Source organism: Staurois parvus, unplaced genomic scaffold (genome assembly GCF_062004578.1).
Source record: "Staurois parvus isolate SC_StPar_1 unplaced genomic scaffold, SC_StPar_1.0 ptg000025l, whole genome shotgun sequence".
Classification (NCBI taxonomy): Eukaryota; Metazoa; Chordata; class Amphibia; order Anura; family Ranidae; genus Staurois; species Staurois parvus.
The window spans coordinates 5,619,716-5,639,965 of NW_028317821.1; the positions used below are offsets into that span (position 1 = coordinate 5,619,716).

General features: G+C 41.2%; 1 protein-coding gene across 2 annotated transcripts in view; it reads right to left on the reverse strand.

Moving 5' to 3' along the window:
* APAF1 (apoptotic peptidase activating factor 1) overlaps nucleotides 1-20,250 on the reverse strand; it is a 137,957-nt gene that overhangs the window by 84,897 nt on the left and 32,810 nt on the right. For both annotated transcript variants that reach the window (XM_089694103.1, XM_089694111.1), the window contains exon 9: nucleotides 4,136-4,303. In XM_089694103.1, coding sequence (XP_089550229.1) covers nucleotides 4,136-4,303 — 168 coding nt within the window. The remainder of the gene's footprint in view (nucleotides 1-4,135; nucleotides 4,304-20,250) is intronic.

Sequence of the window (20,250 nt, forward strand, 5' to 3'; positions counted from 1 at the left end):
ACTGATCATTTCTTTGTGAGTGGGCAAACATTTAAAATCAGCAGGGGATCAAATACTTATTTCCTTCACTATATGCAGGTGAAACTCGAAAAATTAGAATATCGTGCAAAAGTTAATTTATTTCAGTAATGCAACTTAAAAGGTGAAACTAATATATGAGATAGACTCATTACATGCAAAGTAAGATAGTTCAAGCCGTGATTTGTCATAATTGTGATGATTATAGCTGACAGCTCATGAACACCCCAAATCCACAATCTCAGAAAATTAGAATATTGTGAAAAGGTGCAATATTCTAGGCTCAAAGTGTCCCACTCTAATCAGCTAATTAAGCCATAACACCTGCAAAGGGTTCCTGAGCCTTTAAGTGGTCTCTCAGTCTGGTTCAGTAAAAATCACAATCATGGGAAAGACTGCTGACCTGACAGTTGTGCAGAAAACCATCACTGACACCCTCCATAAGGAGGGAAAGCTTTAAAAGGTAATTGCAAAAGAAGTTGGATGTTCCCAAAGTGCTGTATCAAAGCACATTAATAGAAAGTTATGTGGAAGGGAAAAGTGTGGAAGAAAAAGGTGCACAAGCAGCAGGGATAACCGCAGCCTGGAGAGGATTGCCAGAAAAAGGCCATTCAAAAGTGTTGGGGACTTTCACAAGGAGTGGACTGAAGCTGGAGTCTGTGCATCAAGAGCCACCACACACAGACGGATCCAGGACATGGGCTTCAAATGTCGTATTCCTCCTGAACAACAAACAACGTCAGAAGCGTCTTACCTGGGCTAAAGAAAAAGACCTGGTTTGTTGCTCAGTGGTTCAAAGTCCTCTTTTCTGATGAGAACAACTTTTGCATCTCATTCGGAAACCAAGGACCCAGAGTATGGAGGAAGAATGGAGAGGCACACACTGCAAGATGCTTGAAGTCCAGTGTGAAGTTTCCACAGTCTGTGTTGATTTGGGGAGCCATGTCATCTGCTGGTGTTGGTCCACTGTGCTTCATTAAGTCCAGGGTCAACGCAGCCGTCTAGCATTTTGGAGCACTTCATGCTTCCTTCCAGACAAGCTTTATGGGGATGCTGACTTCATTTTCCAGCAGGACTTGGCACCTGCCCACACTGCCAAAAGCACCAAAACCTGGTTCAATGACCGTGGGATTACTGTGCTTGATTGGCCAGCAAACTCGCCTGACCAGAACCCCATAGAGAATCTATGGGGCATTGCCAAGAGAAAGATGAGAGACATGAGACCGAACAATGCAGAAGAGCTGAAGGCCACTATTGAAGCATCCTGGTCTTCCATAACACCTCAGCAGTGCCACAGGCTGATAGCTTCCATGCCATATTGAGGCAGTAATTGCTGCAAAAGGGGCCCAAACCAAGTACTGAGTACATATGCATGCTTATACTTTTCAGAGGTCCGATATTGTTCTATGTACAATCCTTGTTTTATTGATTGCATGTAATATTCTAATTTTCTGAGATTGTGGTTTTCATGAGCTGTAAGCTACAATCATCACAATTATGACAAATCACGGCTTGAACTATCTTGCTTTGCATGTAATGAGTCTATCTCATATACTAGTTTCACCTTTTAAGTTGCTTTATTGAAATAAATTAACTTTTGCAGGATAGTGTGTGTGTGTGTGTGTGTGTGGTACACCCCTTGAGGGTTCCTAACCCTCAAGGGGTGTACAATCTAAGGTCCCTAACTTACATTCATACATACACATACTAGGGCCAATTTAGACAGGAGCCAATTAACCTACCAGCATGTCTTTGTAGTGCAGGTGGAGACTGGAGTACCTGGAGAAAACCCACGCAGGCACAGGGAGAACATGCAAACTCCAGGCAAGTAGAGCCGTGGTTGGGATTTGAACCAACGACCCTTGTACTGCCAGGTGAAAGGGCTAACCATTTTTAAAGCTAAACTCCAAGCGCAACCTAAATATTTTATATGCATTGATATTTGCCCAATGTATATGTAATGAATATTGTAAAAGTAACCTAGGTGCAAAGAAATTGTATTACCTTTGAATGTAACAGTCAAAATGTTGCATATTCTCTAGCCAAGCAATATAGGTTTATTACTCCTGCACACATTAGGTCCAGCCATACATATGCTCCCTTTGTATCAGGGCTACAGGATGGCTAACAAAAACTCTAACCCACCCAGCTAACTGATGGCGATTGAATCAACATGAATAACAAAAACCACATGCGTTTTTTTTTTTACCAAACCAAACTGTATTCAACAACATTGTCTTTATGCAATCTCCACCAAAATGACACTGGCACAATGCAATTAAGAAGTTGGGTATCTTAAAGCAGTCAAGTGGTCAGTAAGGCTCTGACCACACATACTGCAGAGACCTGTGGTTTACTACACTGGAAAAATGCAGGTCATGAGGTCCAAAACTGCCCTTTACTCTCACATTGTGTGAGCAATGGATGCAATCTATTGCACTGTTCGGTTTACCTCAGTTTCCTCCTCCTCCTCCACAAAATAGCTAGCACAATCACAATGATTAGGGCTCTTACACTAGACATCCCGCTTGCCAATGTCCCTCCAAACCAAAAGCATATTTGTCTAAGTTTCTCACTATTTTTCTCCTTCACTCCTTCTCTCAACCCACAGACAGGAAAAGGTTGTAGAGGAAATAACCTGCAAAATGCATAGCAATTTGGCACCCATAAAAAAGTGTGGCAATGCACATCAATTTTCCAAGCATTTTACTGCATGTTTTTGTGTGAACAAGCCAAAAGTGGTAATGTAGCAGCTGTAGTCTGAAGACTGCTCCACTGCTGCATTTCTCAAGGCACAGTATGCTGATGCACAAATCCCAGGAGTCCATTCTTAACCGCTAAAAAAAAAGTATTGAGTGTTCACATTTGAAAATAAATAAATAAATAAATCACATTCAGCAATAGTGCCAGTTAGGTGATCTCCTGTTATAAACTATATCAGTGTTTCTCAACCTTTTTACAGTCAAGGCATCCTTTAAAATTCTGTACAATCTCAAGGCACCCTTTAAAATTCTGCACACAATCTTGAGACACCCATTACAAAATGTAAAAAAACTAAACAAATACAGAATGCAGCAAAATCTGCACATGTAGGATGTAGGACACCCAACGTTAGAGGCGATTTATTCTTCCAAAGCAAATACTCTTTTGCATACTGGTACTGACTAGTATTTTTATTTTTCTCTACTCTCACTCATGGTTTCTCTCTCTCTCTCTCTCTCACTCAACTAGTGTGACCCCAGTAATTACAGAGAGGGGCAGGGAAGGTGAAAGCAAGGATGCTGTGCAGGTGCCCAATGTACTTATCAACTGATGACATAATTGACTGTTATGTCGGCAGCGGCTACAAAGTTGTAATGGTGCACAATGAAAATCTTTGCTTTTGTGTAACTAAAAATCAGGCTTGATCCACCTGCTGGCATGCATACAATTTTTGGGCAATTTTTAGGCATTTGGTCAAGGCACACTTGAAGGCACCCCAGGGTGCTTTGTGCACCCAGGTTGAAAATAGTTGCACTATATAACCAAAAGTATGTGGATACACTTCCAAATGACTGAATTCAGGTGTCTCCAATGAAGGGTAATGATAATGCTACAGCATACAAAAGACATTTCAGACAATTGTGTGCTTGCAAACTTGTGTCAACAGTTTGGGAAAGGCCCTTTTGCATGACTGTGTTCATGTGCATAAAGCCAGGTCTATAAAAGGCAAGGTTTGACCAGTTTGGTGTGGAAGAATTTGGGTAGCCTGCACTACTATCCCAAACCTATTGAGCACTTATGAGATGCAATAATGTATTGAAATGCAGGTTGCTGGCCTGTACCTGACCACAAATGCTCCTTTATCTGAATAGGCACAAACCCACAAAGACATACTGTACAAGTATTTATGCAAATCCTTCTCAAAAGTGTGCTTTTAGAACAGGATGGCCAACAAGCTCATATTAGTTGTGACTGTCAGGCGTCTACAAAGTTTTGTAGATAAAGTGCATCTGCTAAACAACTAGAGGTCAGCTTTATATGATATTGATTACTTTAAGCAGAGAGAAATAGTATATTTTCAATGCTATATACAGTAATATTGATAATGAGATTACTGCAGCCAATGTGCTCATACAGGTAACTGATCCCGGTTCCTCTCTGTGAGAAAATCCAGTTGCAAGTCATGCAGGTAATACAGGAACGATCTTCCATTACGATCACAGTATAGTAATGATTTGTTGACAAACTCTTGTAGTATGTCCTCCACGTCCTCACTTTCCATGTCCCACAAGATACACAGAACCTGTAAGTAAAGCCAGATAAGGTGGTTAGCTATATAATGTAGAAAAAGAAAATAGTACATCAGAATAATGACAACCCATACATATTCCTCCATAGTTCCAACTAGGATAGGCAGGTAAGAAGGAAAGATGGATAAACATTAATTGTACCCAGAAAAAAAGGCTTTACTAAAAATGTTTAACTCCTTTTCCAAGAATTCTCCAGGCCAATTCACCAGAAAGAGGATTTTGTCCACCTTCAGGAAGCACAAGACTAAGGCCCTAATCACACCTTGCATTTCCTGAACACACGACAAATGCACAGGAAAAGCGTGTTTTATCTTAGTTTTCGGAAACACACAGAAAATGCACTACAAAAGGCATGTCATACTTATGGTGCCATTATTTGTTCATGGCACCCCCCAAATGTGGCTGTGGAAATTTGTTATTACTTTAGGAAGGAAAGCAAGGTCTTTTCTAAGCATCACCTTGTCTTGTGACAGTGTAAACAATACGTCCTTTACTGAGAGCACATGAAGTTTGCAGATTTCACTGATTGCTGTCTGAGGTGATGGCCACTACATCCTGTAGTATAAATGTTATTATTATTATTATTATTATTATTATTAATAATAAATAGGTAGGCTAGGCTCATAGTCAGATGCTTGAGAGAGGATTCTGAATAGGTTCAAAGGGTGGCTTTGTAATTCATTCCAAGACAGTTAGAAGGTCCAAATGAGGTACAGTCAGGCACTGAGGTGGTTTCAGTTCCAGTAATGCTCTGAAAAGCTTTTGACTAGTGATTAAAAAGGTTCATGTCCAGAAATAAGGATAGTGCAGTTACTTGCACTTTGGGGGAGCTGATAACCAGTAATTTCTCTGCTCTTTTCTTTAGGAAATCCAGTTCTGAAGGCACCTTATTACAGTTGTTTCTGCAGGGACGGGTTACTGGTGGCTCCTCTCACAGTTGCTTAAGTAGGGAACCATTCTCTCCTTGGCCATAGGGGTTCCAGAAAGAACTTTGCACTGTTCTGAGCTGATCTTCCTGATTAATTTTCCCTGAAGGATGGTTTGCGGGAAGCGTATGCAACTTTCTTGGGTTTCACTGCATGATCAGAGAGCAGTGCCTTCTCTTCTGTCAAAAAGGTCTTCGGTTGAGTTCAGTCTTGAAGGTACCCATAAAAAAAAATAGGAATGTTGACACACCTCTAAATTCCATATCTTGGAGTATATTACAGGACAAAGGAATTGATTCTAAGACTATAAATTATATGCCACAACCTTCAGATGATTGGACATTGGCGAAGGCTTTCCTGGGGTCGTCCCTGAGTATTTCCATATTGCCCAGTCAATTCCATTAGGCCGTTTTTTTTTTAGCAAGCAATAAGGAGATCACTGAGAAAGGAGGTGAGGAGCCTGTGTCCTGTACTGTACTCCAAGGTTTGGAATCTACAGGTACATTAAAATTCCTATTACCTTAATTGTACAGTATAGAAGAATTGATACTGAGACCAGAGGACATCCCCAAGCAGCAATCCCAGGGGTGGGAAACAAAAATAGCCAAAGCAGCAGCAACAGGCCCACATGAAAAACAAAAAAGTCAATAGACACAGACAGAAATGCACCTTTCAGCTGAAATACACATCAAAACAGACATCTAGCAAAAAAATGTTTTCTTGAAGAACCTGGGGTGGACCTGCAACTTGGTTAGAACAAAAATCTTAGATGCTGTAGAATGCCCAAGAACCCCGATATCTCTGGGAGAATAAGCACAGATAGGGAAGTAGTTTCTTACACCTCTCTACTGGAATTTTGGACCACTCTTCTTTCACCAACAGCTCTAGATCTCCTAGATTGGAAGGGTTCCTTTTCCCAACTGTTGTTTTAAGATCTCTCCACAGATGCTCAATGGGATTGAGATCTGAACACATTGCTAGCCAGTTCAGTATTCTCCAGAGCTTTGTCTTAAACTGTTTCTGGGGGCTTTTTGAATTGTGCTTTGGATAGGTGTCCTGCTGTAAAACCCATGACCTCTGATGGAGACCCAACTTTCTGACACTGGGCTCTACATTGCACCTCAGAATTCTTTGGTAGTCTTCAGATTTCATCATGCCATGCACACGGTCAAGACATCCAGTGCCTGAAGCAGCAAAGCAACCCCAAAAAACATCAGTGAACCTCCATCACATTGGACTGTATTCTTTTCTTTAACCACTTTTCCGCCGCCCTATAGCAGATATACTGCTACAGGGCGTCAGGGGTGCACAAAATCACATACAGTTAGGTCCATATATATTTGGACACAGGCACAATTTTAGTGTTTCTCAGATATTTACCAAAACATATTCAAGCTATAGTTAAATAATGGATATGGGCTGAAAGTGCACACTCTCAGGTTTAATTTGAGGGTATGTACATCCAAATTGGATGAAGGGTTTAGGAATTACAGCTCTTAAGAGTAGCCATCCCCCCTTTTTCAAGGGACCAGGACAATTGAATCAAAATCTGTTTCATGGCCAAGTGTGGGCTACTCCGTTATTTCTTCATCAATTAAGCAGGTAAAAGGTCTGAAGTTGGTTCTAAGTGTGGTATTTGGAATCTATTGCTGTGAACCTACATCATGCATTCAAAGGAGCTGTCCATGCAAGTGAAACAGGCCATTGTAAGACTTCAAAAATGAAACAAATCCATCAGAGAGATAGCAGCAACATTAGGAGTGGAAAAATCAACAGTTTGGTACATTCTGAAAAAAGAAGAACACACTGGTGAGCTCAGCAAAATAAAAAAGTCATGGACATCCACAGAAGACAACAGTGGTGGATGATCGCAGGATCCTCTGAATGGTAAAGAAAAACCCATTCACAACATCCAGACAAAGGAAGGACACTCTCCAGGAGGTGGGCGTATCACTGTCATATCTACAATCAAGAGAAGACTTCATGAGAGCAAATACAGATGGTTCAGCACAAGGTGCAAACAATTCATAAGCCTGAAGAATAGAAAAGCCAGATTAGACTTTGCCAAAAAAAAAACCATCTAAAAAAGCCAGACCAGTTCTGGAAAAGCATTCTTTGGATGGATGAAACTAAGATTAATCTGTACCAGAATGACAGGAAGAAAAAAAAGTGTAGAGAAGGCTTGGAACAGCTCATGATCCAAAGCACACAACATCATCTGTAAAACATGGGGAGCAGTGTGATGCCATGGGCATGCATGGCTTCCAGTGACACTGGGTCATTGGTGGTTATTGATGACGTGACAGAAGACAGATGCAGCTGGATGAATTCTGTGGTATTTAGAGATATACGGTCAGCGCAGATTCAGCCAAATGCAGCAAAGTTGATTGGACGGCACTTCACAGTACAGATGGACAATGATCCAAAACACTGCAAAAGCAACCCAGGAGCATTCGAAGGAAAAGAAGTGGAATATTCTGCAATCACCTGATCTTAACCCAATTGAGCATGCATTTCACTTGCTGAAGGCAAAACTAAAAGGCAGAAAAACCCACAAACAAAGAACAACGAAAGACAGCTGCAGTTAGAGCCTGGCAAAGCATCAGAAAGGAGGAAACACAGTCTTTGGTAATGTCCATGGGTTCCAGACTTCAGGCAGTCATTGCCAGTAAAGGATTCTCAACAAAATATTAAAAATGAACATTTTATTTATGATTATATTCATTTGTCCAATTACATTTGAGACTCTGAAAATGGAGGGACTGTGTATAAATATGGTTGAAGTTCCTAAAATTTGTACTTGTATTTATGTTCAACCCTTTAAATTAAAGCTGAAAGTCTGCACTTCAAATTCATTTGTATTGTTTCATTTTAAATTTTTTCTGGTGGCATACAGAGCTACAAGTATGAAAATTGTGCTTGTGTCCAAATATATATATGGACCTTACTGTATGTATACGTGATTTTGCATTTCCAGGTAGGGGGCACGCACGAGCCACGTGTGCGCCCTACCTGCGCCGCTATTCACGGTTCCCCACCGGCAATTACTCGCCGGCACCCGCTGATCGCCGAGCATTACCAACAGGGGGAAGACAACTGTATGTAAACAATACAGTTCTTTACCCTGTCAGCTCCTGCACACTGCTTTGTATGGCTCTAGATAGCACAAAAAATAAAAAAACCGCACAGGCGATCAAATACCCCAGAATGAAAGCTCTATTCGTGGGGATAAAAAAAAAAAAAAAGGACGTACATTTCATTTGGGTGCAGTGTTACATGACCGCGTAATTGTCAGTTAAAGTAACGCAGCGCCGTAACACAAAAAATGGCCTGGTCGGGGGGAGTAAATCCTCTGGAGGGCAAGTGATTAAAGGCCTCATTTGTTTTTCTGAAAACAGTAGAATGATGGGCTTTTTCCAAAAAGCTGTAATTTTGTTTCGTCTGTCCACAGCACATTCCCCCAAAAGGATTTTGGCTTCCTCAGGTAGGTTTTGGCACAATCCAATCTGACTTTATGTTTCTGTGTCAGCATTGGGGTCTTCCTGGGTCTCCTACCACAGTCTCTTTTTCTTTCAGACGGCGACATATAGTGCGAGCTGACACAGTTGTACCCTGTGAGTGAAGGTCAGCTTGAACTTGTCTGGAAGTTGATCGAGGTTCTTTAGCCACCATTCGAACAACCCTTCATAACAATCTTTGATCAATTTTTCTCTTTCGTCCACAACTGGGAAGATTAGCTACAGTGCCATGGGCTGTAAACTTCTTGACAATGTTGCGCACAGTGGACACAGGAACATTAAGATCTCAAGATGAACTTGTAACCTTGAGATTGTCTATGCTTTTCCACAATTTTGGTTCTCAAATCCTCAAACAATTATTTGCTGTGCTTTCTCTTCTCCATGCTCTTTGTGGAACAGAGACACACAACAGAAAGGTTGAGTCAAATTTTCACCATTTTAACTGGTTGCTGGTATGATTTTATTGTCAGCAGCTGTTAATTGATAGAGGTGAATTTAATTACAAATTACAGAAACATCAAAAACTTGGAATGCAATTATTTTTTCCCAATTTTGAGAAGGTGCCAACAATTTTGTCCAGTCCATTGTTGGAGATTTGCATGGAATGTGTCAAATTTGGCTTTTTTGTTTCTCTACTTTTTTGTGTCATACCAATAAAAACAAAATAAATAAATATGAGAATGCCTAAACTTTTGTAATTGCAACAATTTTCTGGGCAAAGTGGTGCATTATATGACAAAAATGCACAGGTGCCAATATTTTTAGCAGCGAATGTGACCCATTACCAAACATTCACCGGTGGTTAACCACTTGCCCTCCTGAGGATTTACCCTCCTTCCTGACCAGATATTTTTGCTATTCAGCACTGCATTATTTCAACTGGTAATTGCACGGTCATGCAATGCTGTACCCAAATGAAATTTATGTCCTTTTTTTTAAACAAATAGAGCTTTCTTTCGGTGGTATTTGATCACCTGTGCGCTTTTTATTTTTTGTACTATAAACAAAAAAGTATATATAGGAAACTCAAAGTCAGTCAGAAATTTAGGCCAAATGTATTCTGCTACATGTTTTTGGTAAAAAATAGGTGTATATTGATTGCTTTGTGTGAAAGTTATAGTGTTTACAAACTATGGTATAGATAATGCAATTTGTTGCTATACAGTGCTGTACTAGTATAACTGACAATTGCGCGGTCATGCAATGCTGTACATAAATTAAATTTATGTCCTTTTTTCACACAAATAGAGCTTTCTTTTGGTGGTATTTGATCACCTATGCGCTTTTTATTTTTCACGTTATAAACAAAAAAAGACCAAAAATTTTGAAGAAAAATTATATTTTTTTACTTTTGGCTATAAAAAATATATAGTAAACTCAAAGTTAGTCAAAAATTTAGCCAAAATGTATTCTGCTACATGTCTTTGGTAAAAAACAAAAACCCAATAAGTGTATATTGATTGCTTTGTGTGAAAGTTATAGCGTCTACAAACTATGGTATAGATACTGCAATTTACGCCATTTTTTGCTATACAGTGCTGCACTAGTTTAACCACTTGCCTACTGGGCACTTATACCCCCTTTCTACCCAGGCCAATTTTCAGCTTTCAGCGCACTTTGAATGACAATTGCACGGTCATGCAACATTGTACCCATATGACATTTTTATTTATTTTTTCTCACAAATAGAGCTTTCTTTTGGTTGTATTTAAACGCCGCTGGGTGTTTTATTTTTTGCATTATACACAAAAAAAGAGCAAAAATTTTAAAATAAAAAAAAGTTTTTCTTTGTTTCTATTATAAAATTTTGAAAACGTAATTTTTCTCCTTTACTGATGTGCGTTGATGAGGCTGCACTGATAGGCAGCACTGATGGGTACTGGTGAGGTGCCACGGATAGGCAGCATTGATGGGCACTGATAGGTGGCACTGATGATGCTGCACTGATGGGCAGCACTTATGGGCACTACTGGGTGGCACTGACTGCTGGCTCTGCTGGGCACTGATAGGCGGCACTACTGGGCAGCACTGATGGGCAATGGTGGGTGGCACTGCTGGGCTCAGGTGGGTGGCATTGCTGGGCGGCACTGCTAGGCACTTATCAGGGCACGAATCATCAGTGCCTTGATGATCAGTGGCGATCTGTTCTCTGACAATTACCGGTTATCGGAAGTACTTTCCTCACGCTGCAGCCGAGAAACCTGCAACTGTATTTACCTGGTGATCTGCTGTGCCACTGGAAACAGTTGATCACATGGTAAAAGGCCACTGTGATTGGCCTTTTACCACATCATGTGATCAGCTGTGATCATGGAGATTGACGGGTGCGCGGCACTGGGGGTGCGTGGTGCTGGTGGTGCAGGGGAGGGCGTCATATGATGCCCTCCCAAAACTGGACAACCGCGCTGTAGCCGTCACTCAGCTATAGCGCGGTTGCCAAGTGGTTAACTGACAATTGCATGGTTATACAATACTGTACATTAATGAAATTGATGTCCTTTTTTTCCACACAAATAGAGCTTTCTTTTGGTGGTATTTGATCACCTGTGCACTTTTTATTATTTGTGCTATAATCAAAAAACACTGAAAATTTTTTTAAAACATTTTCTCATTTGTCATAAAAAATATCTAAAAAACTCAAATTCCATCATAAATTTAGGCCAAAATGTATTCTGCTACATGTTTTTGGTAAAAAAAAAAATCCCAATAAGTGTATATTGATTGCGTTGTGTTATAGCATCTACAAACTATGGATAATGGAATTTACACAGCTTTTACTATCTGACTGTACTGTCCTGGTATTTTAGCATCTAAAGAAATGTAATAGGCAAACACCCCCAAATGACTCCTTTTCAGAAAGTAGACACCCTAAGCTATCTGCTGAGAGGCATATTGAGTCCTTGGAAGATTTTTTTTTTCTCTACAGGTTTTTGGAAAATGACAAAAACTTCTTTTTTTTTTTTTTACACAAAGTTGTCCCTTAAATGATATATTGCTCACACAAGCCATGGGTATATGTGGAATTACAACCCAAAATACATTCTTCTACTTCTAACGAGTAAGTGGATACCACATGTGTGAGACTTTTTGGGAGCCTAGTTTGGGGTGTCTACTTTCCAAAAATGGGTCGTTTTGGTGGGTGGGGGCATTTTATTCCCAGCATTAGAAGTTTATGCCACACATCACTCATTCTTCTAACCACCTGAAGATCAAGCCTTTTCTGACACTTTGTTCACATGAAAAAAAATCTATATTTTTTGCTAGGAAACTACTTGGGACCCCCAAACATTATATGTTTTTTTAAAGCAGACACCCTAGTGAATAAAATGGTGGGTGCAGCAATTTATGTCACATATTGCTCGAGCAGAGATTTTTCAAACTCAAATTTTTGGAAAAAAAAAATTACACTTTTTTTACTTTTAATGCACAAAAACACAACATATTGGCCAATTATTTGGTAAACTCTAAAAGATGATGGCATGCCGGGTAAATAAATACCAAACATAACATGCGTTAAAACTGTGCATGCCCCGTGCGATGGCGCCAAGCTGCATACATTTTTAATATCCATAGGCAATGCTTTAAAAGCCTTTACAAGCTACCGTTTTGGATTACAGAGGAGGTCTAGTGCGAGAATTACTACCCTTGATCTGACGTTCGCAGCGATACCTCACATGCATGGTGAAACCGCTGGTTGCTCGTGCATTTTTTCTTTTGACCACTTTTAATGCTATCACAGGGAATGCAAATATCCCCTATAACTTCAATGGGCATTGTCATATATTCTTTTTTTAGAAATCTGGGGTCTATCAGACTCTTGGTGATATTACATAATGTAAGGCAGAGGAGATATCTAGATAGATGTGATCAGATGCTTTCCCAATTTACAAATGGCGCTGTTTATATCCTGCGAAACTGAAGTGATGAAATGCTCGTAGCTTTCGATTTCTTAGACAATAGAGATGACTGGCATTATTCCGGTCTCCAATCAGCTCTATGGTCAGCTGGCAGAAACACCGGCTGCATTCTCAGGTTCCCCTGGTGACACGGGACTGCCCAAGAAGGCTGTTGAAGGCAGCGGGGGGCGTATCTTCTCCTGCTGCTTGTAAAAGCAATCCTGCAGCTAATTAGCCAATAGGATTGTTTTTACATGAAATCCGATAGGCGGCTGAAAAAAACGATACCAGGATGATGCCTGCAACTGTAGGCATCATCCTGGCAGAACCACTCAAAGTCCAGTGATGTACCAGTACGTCGCTGGTCCTTGTGGGCTGAATGAAAAAAAAAAAAAAAAAAAAAGAGAGGAAATCTCTGTCAGAAAAAGTGTGTGGTATGCCCACCATTAGAATATACCTCCCTGCATCCACCCACTTCTAATGTTGGGCACATATGAAATGTGCCAAAAAATATTATATATGCTTCGGCATATATGCTCTTTTTTTTTTTTTAACTGCAGATGAAAATCTCATCCAACAGCACTGTACACACCTACTTATGTATATTCTGAGAGCAAGACCCTGTTGCTGTCAGAATAAGCATGTCGGTGCTGCAGCTGAATGACATCCTCATTTCTCAAGCAGGCTTTTTCCCCCCTTCTAAGAAGGGTATTTACAAGCCGTTGGGGGAAACCCAGGCGATTAGGTTGCACGGTGCCACATGCGCCAATTCCAAGATTATACAAATGTCTAAATAGTGGCACACTTGAATAAAAATTGTACAAGTATAAGTGTAACCCCATATAGAAAAAAGGATGAATCCAAGTCTCAAACTATCTTGCCACTGCTCCCCATGTAGTCTAGGCACCCGGGGGGCTCCACCTGATCTTTCCCCTCGTAAATCCAAAACATATTTATAGCCTGCTGCCCCCTCACAGGTCTTATACATTTTGACCCCATATCTGGCACGCTTGCTGGAAAGAAATTGTTATAATGCAAGGCGGCCAGAAAAATTAATGAGGGACTCAAAGGCGCAGATGTTTTGCTGGGGAGTATAGATATCTGCAAATTTTTGGTTATGGTGATTTACGAGGGGCCGAATTTTGTGGAGCCAGTCAAATTCAGGGTCACCCCGAGGACGACGGAGTGCGTTGTCATTGAAATGCATAAAACGCATTATACTCTCAATGCTATGCCTGGCCATGGCAGCAGAGAACACAGGCATATGAAGATTCAGGTCTGTGGACCAATACAACCGCAATTCATTGTTTTAATAATGCCCATGTTGAGGGTTAGGCCCAAAAAAACTTTAAATTCGGAAACTGTAATAGGTTTCCATGTGAATGGTCTGGCAAGGTTTGAATTTGGGTTGGTGGCGATAAACTGTTGTGCATACAAATTGCTTTGATCTACAATCAATGCATACAGATCTTCTGTAAAAAACAGCTCCAAAAAATAAAGGGGAGTAGTTAAATTTGCTGTTTCCACATGAATTCCGGGTTAGGCAGTGAATGGGGGGGGAAGTACAGGTGCTGCAGAATTTGTGGGCTACCAATCGGGATTTGCAAGCACATCCGGAAGGATACTAGAAGCTCTACGGGCCTGTGTGCGAATTCTTGGTGGCTGCGGGACAGTAATTGTGCTTGCCATCGCACCAGTTTGTACTGCACTTATGGGACTCACCACATTACCAAGTGTTACTGCAGTGATATGTGAAAGACCATGATGTACTAGGCCGCTGGTGCTCGCCAGTTCACCAAAAGATAGAGAGGCACTTGTACTGGAACTCTGCTGCATATGAGAGTCATCATGCGATTGTAACATCTCAGCAACCTGGGAACGGGGTCAGGTACACCTGATCTTAGCAGGGACCTCCTCTCCATCAACTGAACTGTCAGGGTGCCCCGCTGCTGTCTACAGGTTAGTATTCTGAGGCTGATTATGTCAGTGAGTCTTCCCCTTTGCTCTCATCTGACATGCTAAGAATCCTGTAGGCCTCTTTACTAGAGTACCTTTCAATGGACATTTTGGCCACTAAATTTATAGGTACCTAGTGTAACTTATGGGAAAAAGCGCATCTGGCTGTCAGGGACTGCTTGAACCGCTACAAAAAATTTTACCGGCAAGTGCTAACAGAGATCAGGCCTGATTCTGCAAACACTGTGGTTTTGTGTGCAATGTATCAAGTGACAGTGACCTACTGACACTGCACTTGATGGGGGAGAAGGAGAGGTAAGCGTAGGGGCTAAACACAGGTGCTGGAGCTAATCCCGCTAACGCTGTGTTTTTGGGGACACTATACTAATGTGAACGCTGGTATAGTGCTGATCTGATCAAAGATATTGATCAGTTCAGACACTATACTAGTAATGGAGGTTTATTGTGTATGTGAGCGTGTTCCTGGTAATCAAGGGGTTAAACGTGATTACTGGTGTACTGACGGGCAATGTGACGCTATCTGGGAATCACGCATACATACGTGATTTTGCGCACCTGTGCCGCCCTGTAGCAATATTTTATTAGTAAAAGCAGTTAAACATGTCCAGTGAAAAAAAAAAATTAAAAATCAAATTTCGTCATAAATTTAGGCCAAAATGTATTCTGCGACATGTCTTTGCTAAAAAAAAAAAGAAATCCCAATATGTGTAAATGAATTGGTTTACGTGAAAGATATAGCGTTTACAAATGGCGGTATAGCTACTGGAATTTTTTATTTTTTTACTAGTAATGATGGTGATCAGCGACTTTTAGCGGGACTGCGGCAGACATTCTGACACTGGGGGAACTAATTTGGTGTCATTGACATCCCCAGTGACACCAATACAGTGATCAGTGCTTAAAAAAAAGCACTGACATTGTACTAAAGGCACTGGGCAGGAAAGGATTAACATGAGGGCCGATCAAAGGGTTAACTGTGTGCTGGGAGTGTTTTACTAGGGGGCAGGGTGTGCTTCACTGTAAGTACACTGTGCACAGCCATCCAGAGCAGTGTGCCCAAGCCAACTGGGAGGAGGACTGTTAGTAAACAAAGCAGCCCTCCCATCGGTGATTGTCGGCTGGGACCAGGTGATTGACAGCCACAGCAGCGAATGGCTGTGCAAGTAGGGCGCACACTCCCCCTACCTGTAAATTCATAATCACGTATATACACACACATGGTTTTGCGCACCCGTGCCGCCCTGTAGCAGTATTTCTGCTATAGGGAAGTCGGAAAGCAGTAAACATCCCTTATAATTTAAAAACACATGAAACAAGAAGATTTACCTGCAGTCACATTCACGGTTTTATAGAAATTTCTCATTGTAATCACCATTTTCAGTCTTTTTTTCCCACACGCCTGTTACAGTAATTGTGCAGAGTGTCTAAAAATAACTGTACAGAATGGTAGGCTCCAGAGTTCAACCATGTCATCTATTCCACAGGATCCCCAAGTTAAACACTGCGCTTATGTCAGCCTGTTGGGAGGTTTAGAGGTGTGCCCATCCAATGGGAGATTCCTTCCCTACCATGGTGGAGAAGACACTTTTCTGCCTTCTAATGTTTTACGCCATAAAAGCAATCACTCTAAAAAAAAAAAAAAAAAAAAAACTTCCCCACCCTCGGTCAGGTTTTGGCAACAATTGGCAAACACCAGCTTATCTCTTTTTAAGGACACCTATGCTAATACGCGTTGCTTTATGAAATTTCATAGGGTCTGGGCAAGGTGGATAGAAAGTACTTCTGCTGCAATGATGTTCATCTCCATGTAATTCTTGTTCTTAAGTTATTTTATAATAGCCCCCTTATCTTGTATTCACTGCATTACTATGGGGTACTAGCTTGCCTTATTTAGCACGATCCATACACACATACATTGGTCATGTTTGTTTTGGTTTAGTTTTAATAGACGTTTGGTACTATATACCTGGTTTGTACTAGATGGAGCACCCATGCAAGAGTTATGCCACTCTTCTGTACTTTTGTATACCCTTTTTGAAAATCTAATAAAAAAAGACTTGCAAAAAAAAAAATTATAATCGTTTCCGTAAAAGTCAAGTTTGGCCCTGACTATAAATCTATGAGATGCCTGGTAATATTCAGATGTCTGTAGGCCTTTCCCAGCATCTTTTCACCAGGGTGAGGCAAACAGCTAGGATGTACTTTTCTAGCCAATAGCTATTATTTTCTCCAGAGAGAAAACAGTCATGAATGTGCTGGACTTGTAGGGAAAGCGTCAGCAAAGCACAACCATGCAGCAAACCCTGAAAACGTTAAAGACAAATATGATTGCACCCATGTATGATTAAAACTACAAACTCTACATGGATACAAGTTCTTAAAACACCACGTTAAGGGCTTGTTCACACTTGGCTGTTTTACCAACGCCAAACGCCCCTATAGTGTTTGGCAAGCATTGGTCCGGCGTTTGCGGAGCGGCACTGTAGACTAGAATAGGAGGCTTCAACGCCTCCTGACTCGACCAGAGGCGTCCGTTTTGCCGCAACGCAAACGTTAGAACAGCACCATGTGCTGTAATGTGCAGAATTGGCAGAGGCATTTGGGAAGCGGTAAAAACGCTTCCCAAACGCCTCTCTGCCGCCTGCACACAACACTAGTGTGAATGTAGCCTAACTCATAATATACTGGTATCTAAAAACCATTAACCACTTGAGCCCCAGAGGATTTACCCCCCTTAATGACCAGGCCTTTTTTTGCTGTTTGGCGCTGCACTAATTCAAATGATAATTGCGCGGTCATGCAATGCTATACCCAAACAAAATTTACGTCCTTTTTTTCACACAAATAGAGCTTTCTTTTGGTGGTATTTGATCACCTGTGCGCTTTTTATTTTTTGCGCTATAAACAAAAAAACTACAAAAATTTTGAAAAAAAACAATATTTTCTACTTTCAGCTATAAAAAATATATCGTAAACTCAAAGTTAGTCATAAATTTAAGCCAAAATGTATTCTGCTACATGTTTTTGGTAAAAAAAATTCCAATAAGTGTATATTGATTGCTTTGTGTGAAAGTTATAGCGTCTACAAACTATGGTATAGATACTGCAATTTATGCCTTTTTTTGCTATACAGCGCTGCACTAACTCAAATGATAATTGCGCGGTCATGCAATGCTGCACCCAAACGAAAATTACGTCCTTTTTTTCACACAAATAGAGCTTTCTTTTGGTGGTATTTGATCACCTGTGCGCTTTTTATTTTTTGCGCTATAAACAAAAAAACCACAAAAATTTTGAAAAAAAACAATATTTTCTACTTTCAGCTATAAAAAATATATCGTAAACTCAAAGTTAGTCATAAATTTAAGCCAAAATGTATTCTGCTACATGTTTTTGGTAAAAAAAATCCCAATAAGTGTATATTGATTGCTTTGTGTGAAAGTTATAGCGTCTACAAACTATCGTATAGATGCTGTAATTTATGCCTTTTTTTGCTATACAGCGCTGCACTAACTCAAATGATAATTGCGCGGTCATGCAATGCTGCACCCAAACGAAAATTACGTCCTTTTTTTCACACAAATAGAGCTTTCTTTTGGTGGTATTTGTTCACCTGTGCGCTTTTTATTTTTTGCGCTATAAACAAAAAAACCAAAAAAATTTTGAAAAAAAACAATATTTTCTACTTTCAGCTATAAAAAATATATCGTAAACTCAAAGTTAGTCATAAATTTAAGCCAAAATGTATTCTGCTACATGTTTTTGGTAAAAAAAATCCCAATAAGTGTATATTGATTGCTTTGTGTGAAAGTTATAGCGTCTACAAACTATGGTATAGATACTGTAATTTATGCCTTTTTTTGCTATACAGCGCTGCACTAACTCAAATGATAATTGCGCGGTCATGCAATGCTGCACCCAAACGAAAATTACGTCCTTTTTTTCACACAAATAGAGCTTTCTTTTGGTGGTATTTGATCACCTGTGCGCTTTTTATTTTTTGCGCTATAAACAAAAAAACCACAAAAATTTTGAAAAACAACAATATTTTCTACTTTCAGCTATAAAAAATATATCGTAAACTCAAAGTTAGTCATAAATTTAAGCCAAAATGTATTCTGCTACATGTTTTTGGTAAAAAAAATCCCGTGCATTAGTGGGCAAACTGGCGCTATCTAGGAGGGGCGCTAACACTATCGGAAGTCACCAGTGACACTAATACAGTGATCAGTAAAAATCTGTTCACTGTAATCAATGACACTGGTGACAGGGCAGTGAAGGGATTAACTGGGGGGGGTGATCAAGGGGTTAAACGGGATTACTGGTGTACTGGCGGGCAATCTGGCGCTATCTGGGAGGGGCGCTAACTCTATCGGAAGTCGCCAGCGACACTGATACAGTGATCAGTAAAAATCGGTTCACTGATCAGTGACACTGGTGACAGGGCAGTGAATGGGTTAACTGGGGGGGGGGGAGATTAAGGGGTTAAATGGGATTACTGGTGTACTAGCGGGCAATCTGGCACTATCTGGGAGGGGCGCTAACACTATCGGAAGTCGCCAGCGACACCGATACAGTGATCAGTAAAAATTGGTTCACTGATCAGTGACACTGGTGACAGGGCAGTGAAGGGGTTAACTGGGGGGGGGCGATCAAGGGATTAAACGGGATTACTGGTGTACTGGCGGGCAAACTGGCGCTATCTGGGAGGGGCGCTAACTCTATCGGAAGTCGCCAGCGACACTGATACAGTGATCAGTAAAAATTGGTTCACTGATCAGTGACACTGGGTGACAGGCAGTGAAGGGTTTAACTGGAGGGGGGGGGGCGATCAAGGGGTTAAACGGGATTACTGGTGTACTGGCGGGCAATCTGGCGCTATCTGGGAGGGGCGCTAACTCTATCGGAAGTCGCCAGCGACACTGATACAGTGATCTGTAAAAATTGGTTCACTGATCAGTGACACTGGGTGACAGGGCAGTGAAGGGGTTAACTGGAGGGGGGGGCGATCAAGGGGTTAAACGGGATTACTGGTGTACTGGCGGGCAAACTGGCGCTATCTGGGAGGGGCGCTAACTCTATCGGAAGTCGCCAGCGACACTGATACAGTGATCAGTAAAAATTGGTTCACTGATCAGTGACACTGGGTGACAGGCAGTGAAGGGTTTAACTGGAGGGGGGGGGCGATCAAGGGGTTAAACGGGATTACTGGTGTACTGGCGGGCAATCTGGCGCTATCTGGGAGGGGCGCTAACTCTATCGGAAGTCGCCAGCGACACTGATACAGTGATCTGTAAAAATTGGTTCACTGATCAGTGACACTGGGTGACAGGGCAGTGAAGGGGTTAACTGGAGGGGGGGGCGATCAAGGGGTTAAACGGGATTACTGGTGTACTGGCGGGCAAACTGGCGCTATCTGGGAGGGGCGCTAACTCTATCGGAAGTCGCCAGCGACACTGATACAGTGATCAGTAAAAATTGGTTCACTGATCAGTGACACTGGGTGACAGGGCAGTGAAGGGGTTAACTGGAGGGGGGGGGGCGATCAAGGGGTTAAACGGGATTACTGGTGTACTGGCGGGCAATCTGGCGCTATCTGGGAGGGGCGCTAACTCTATCGGAA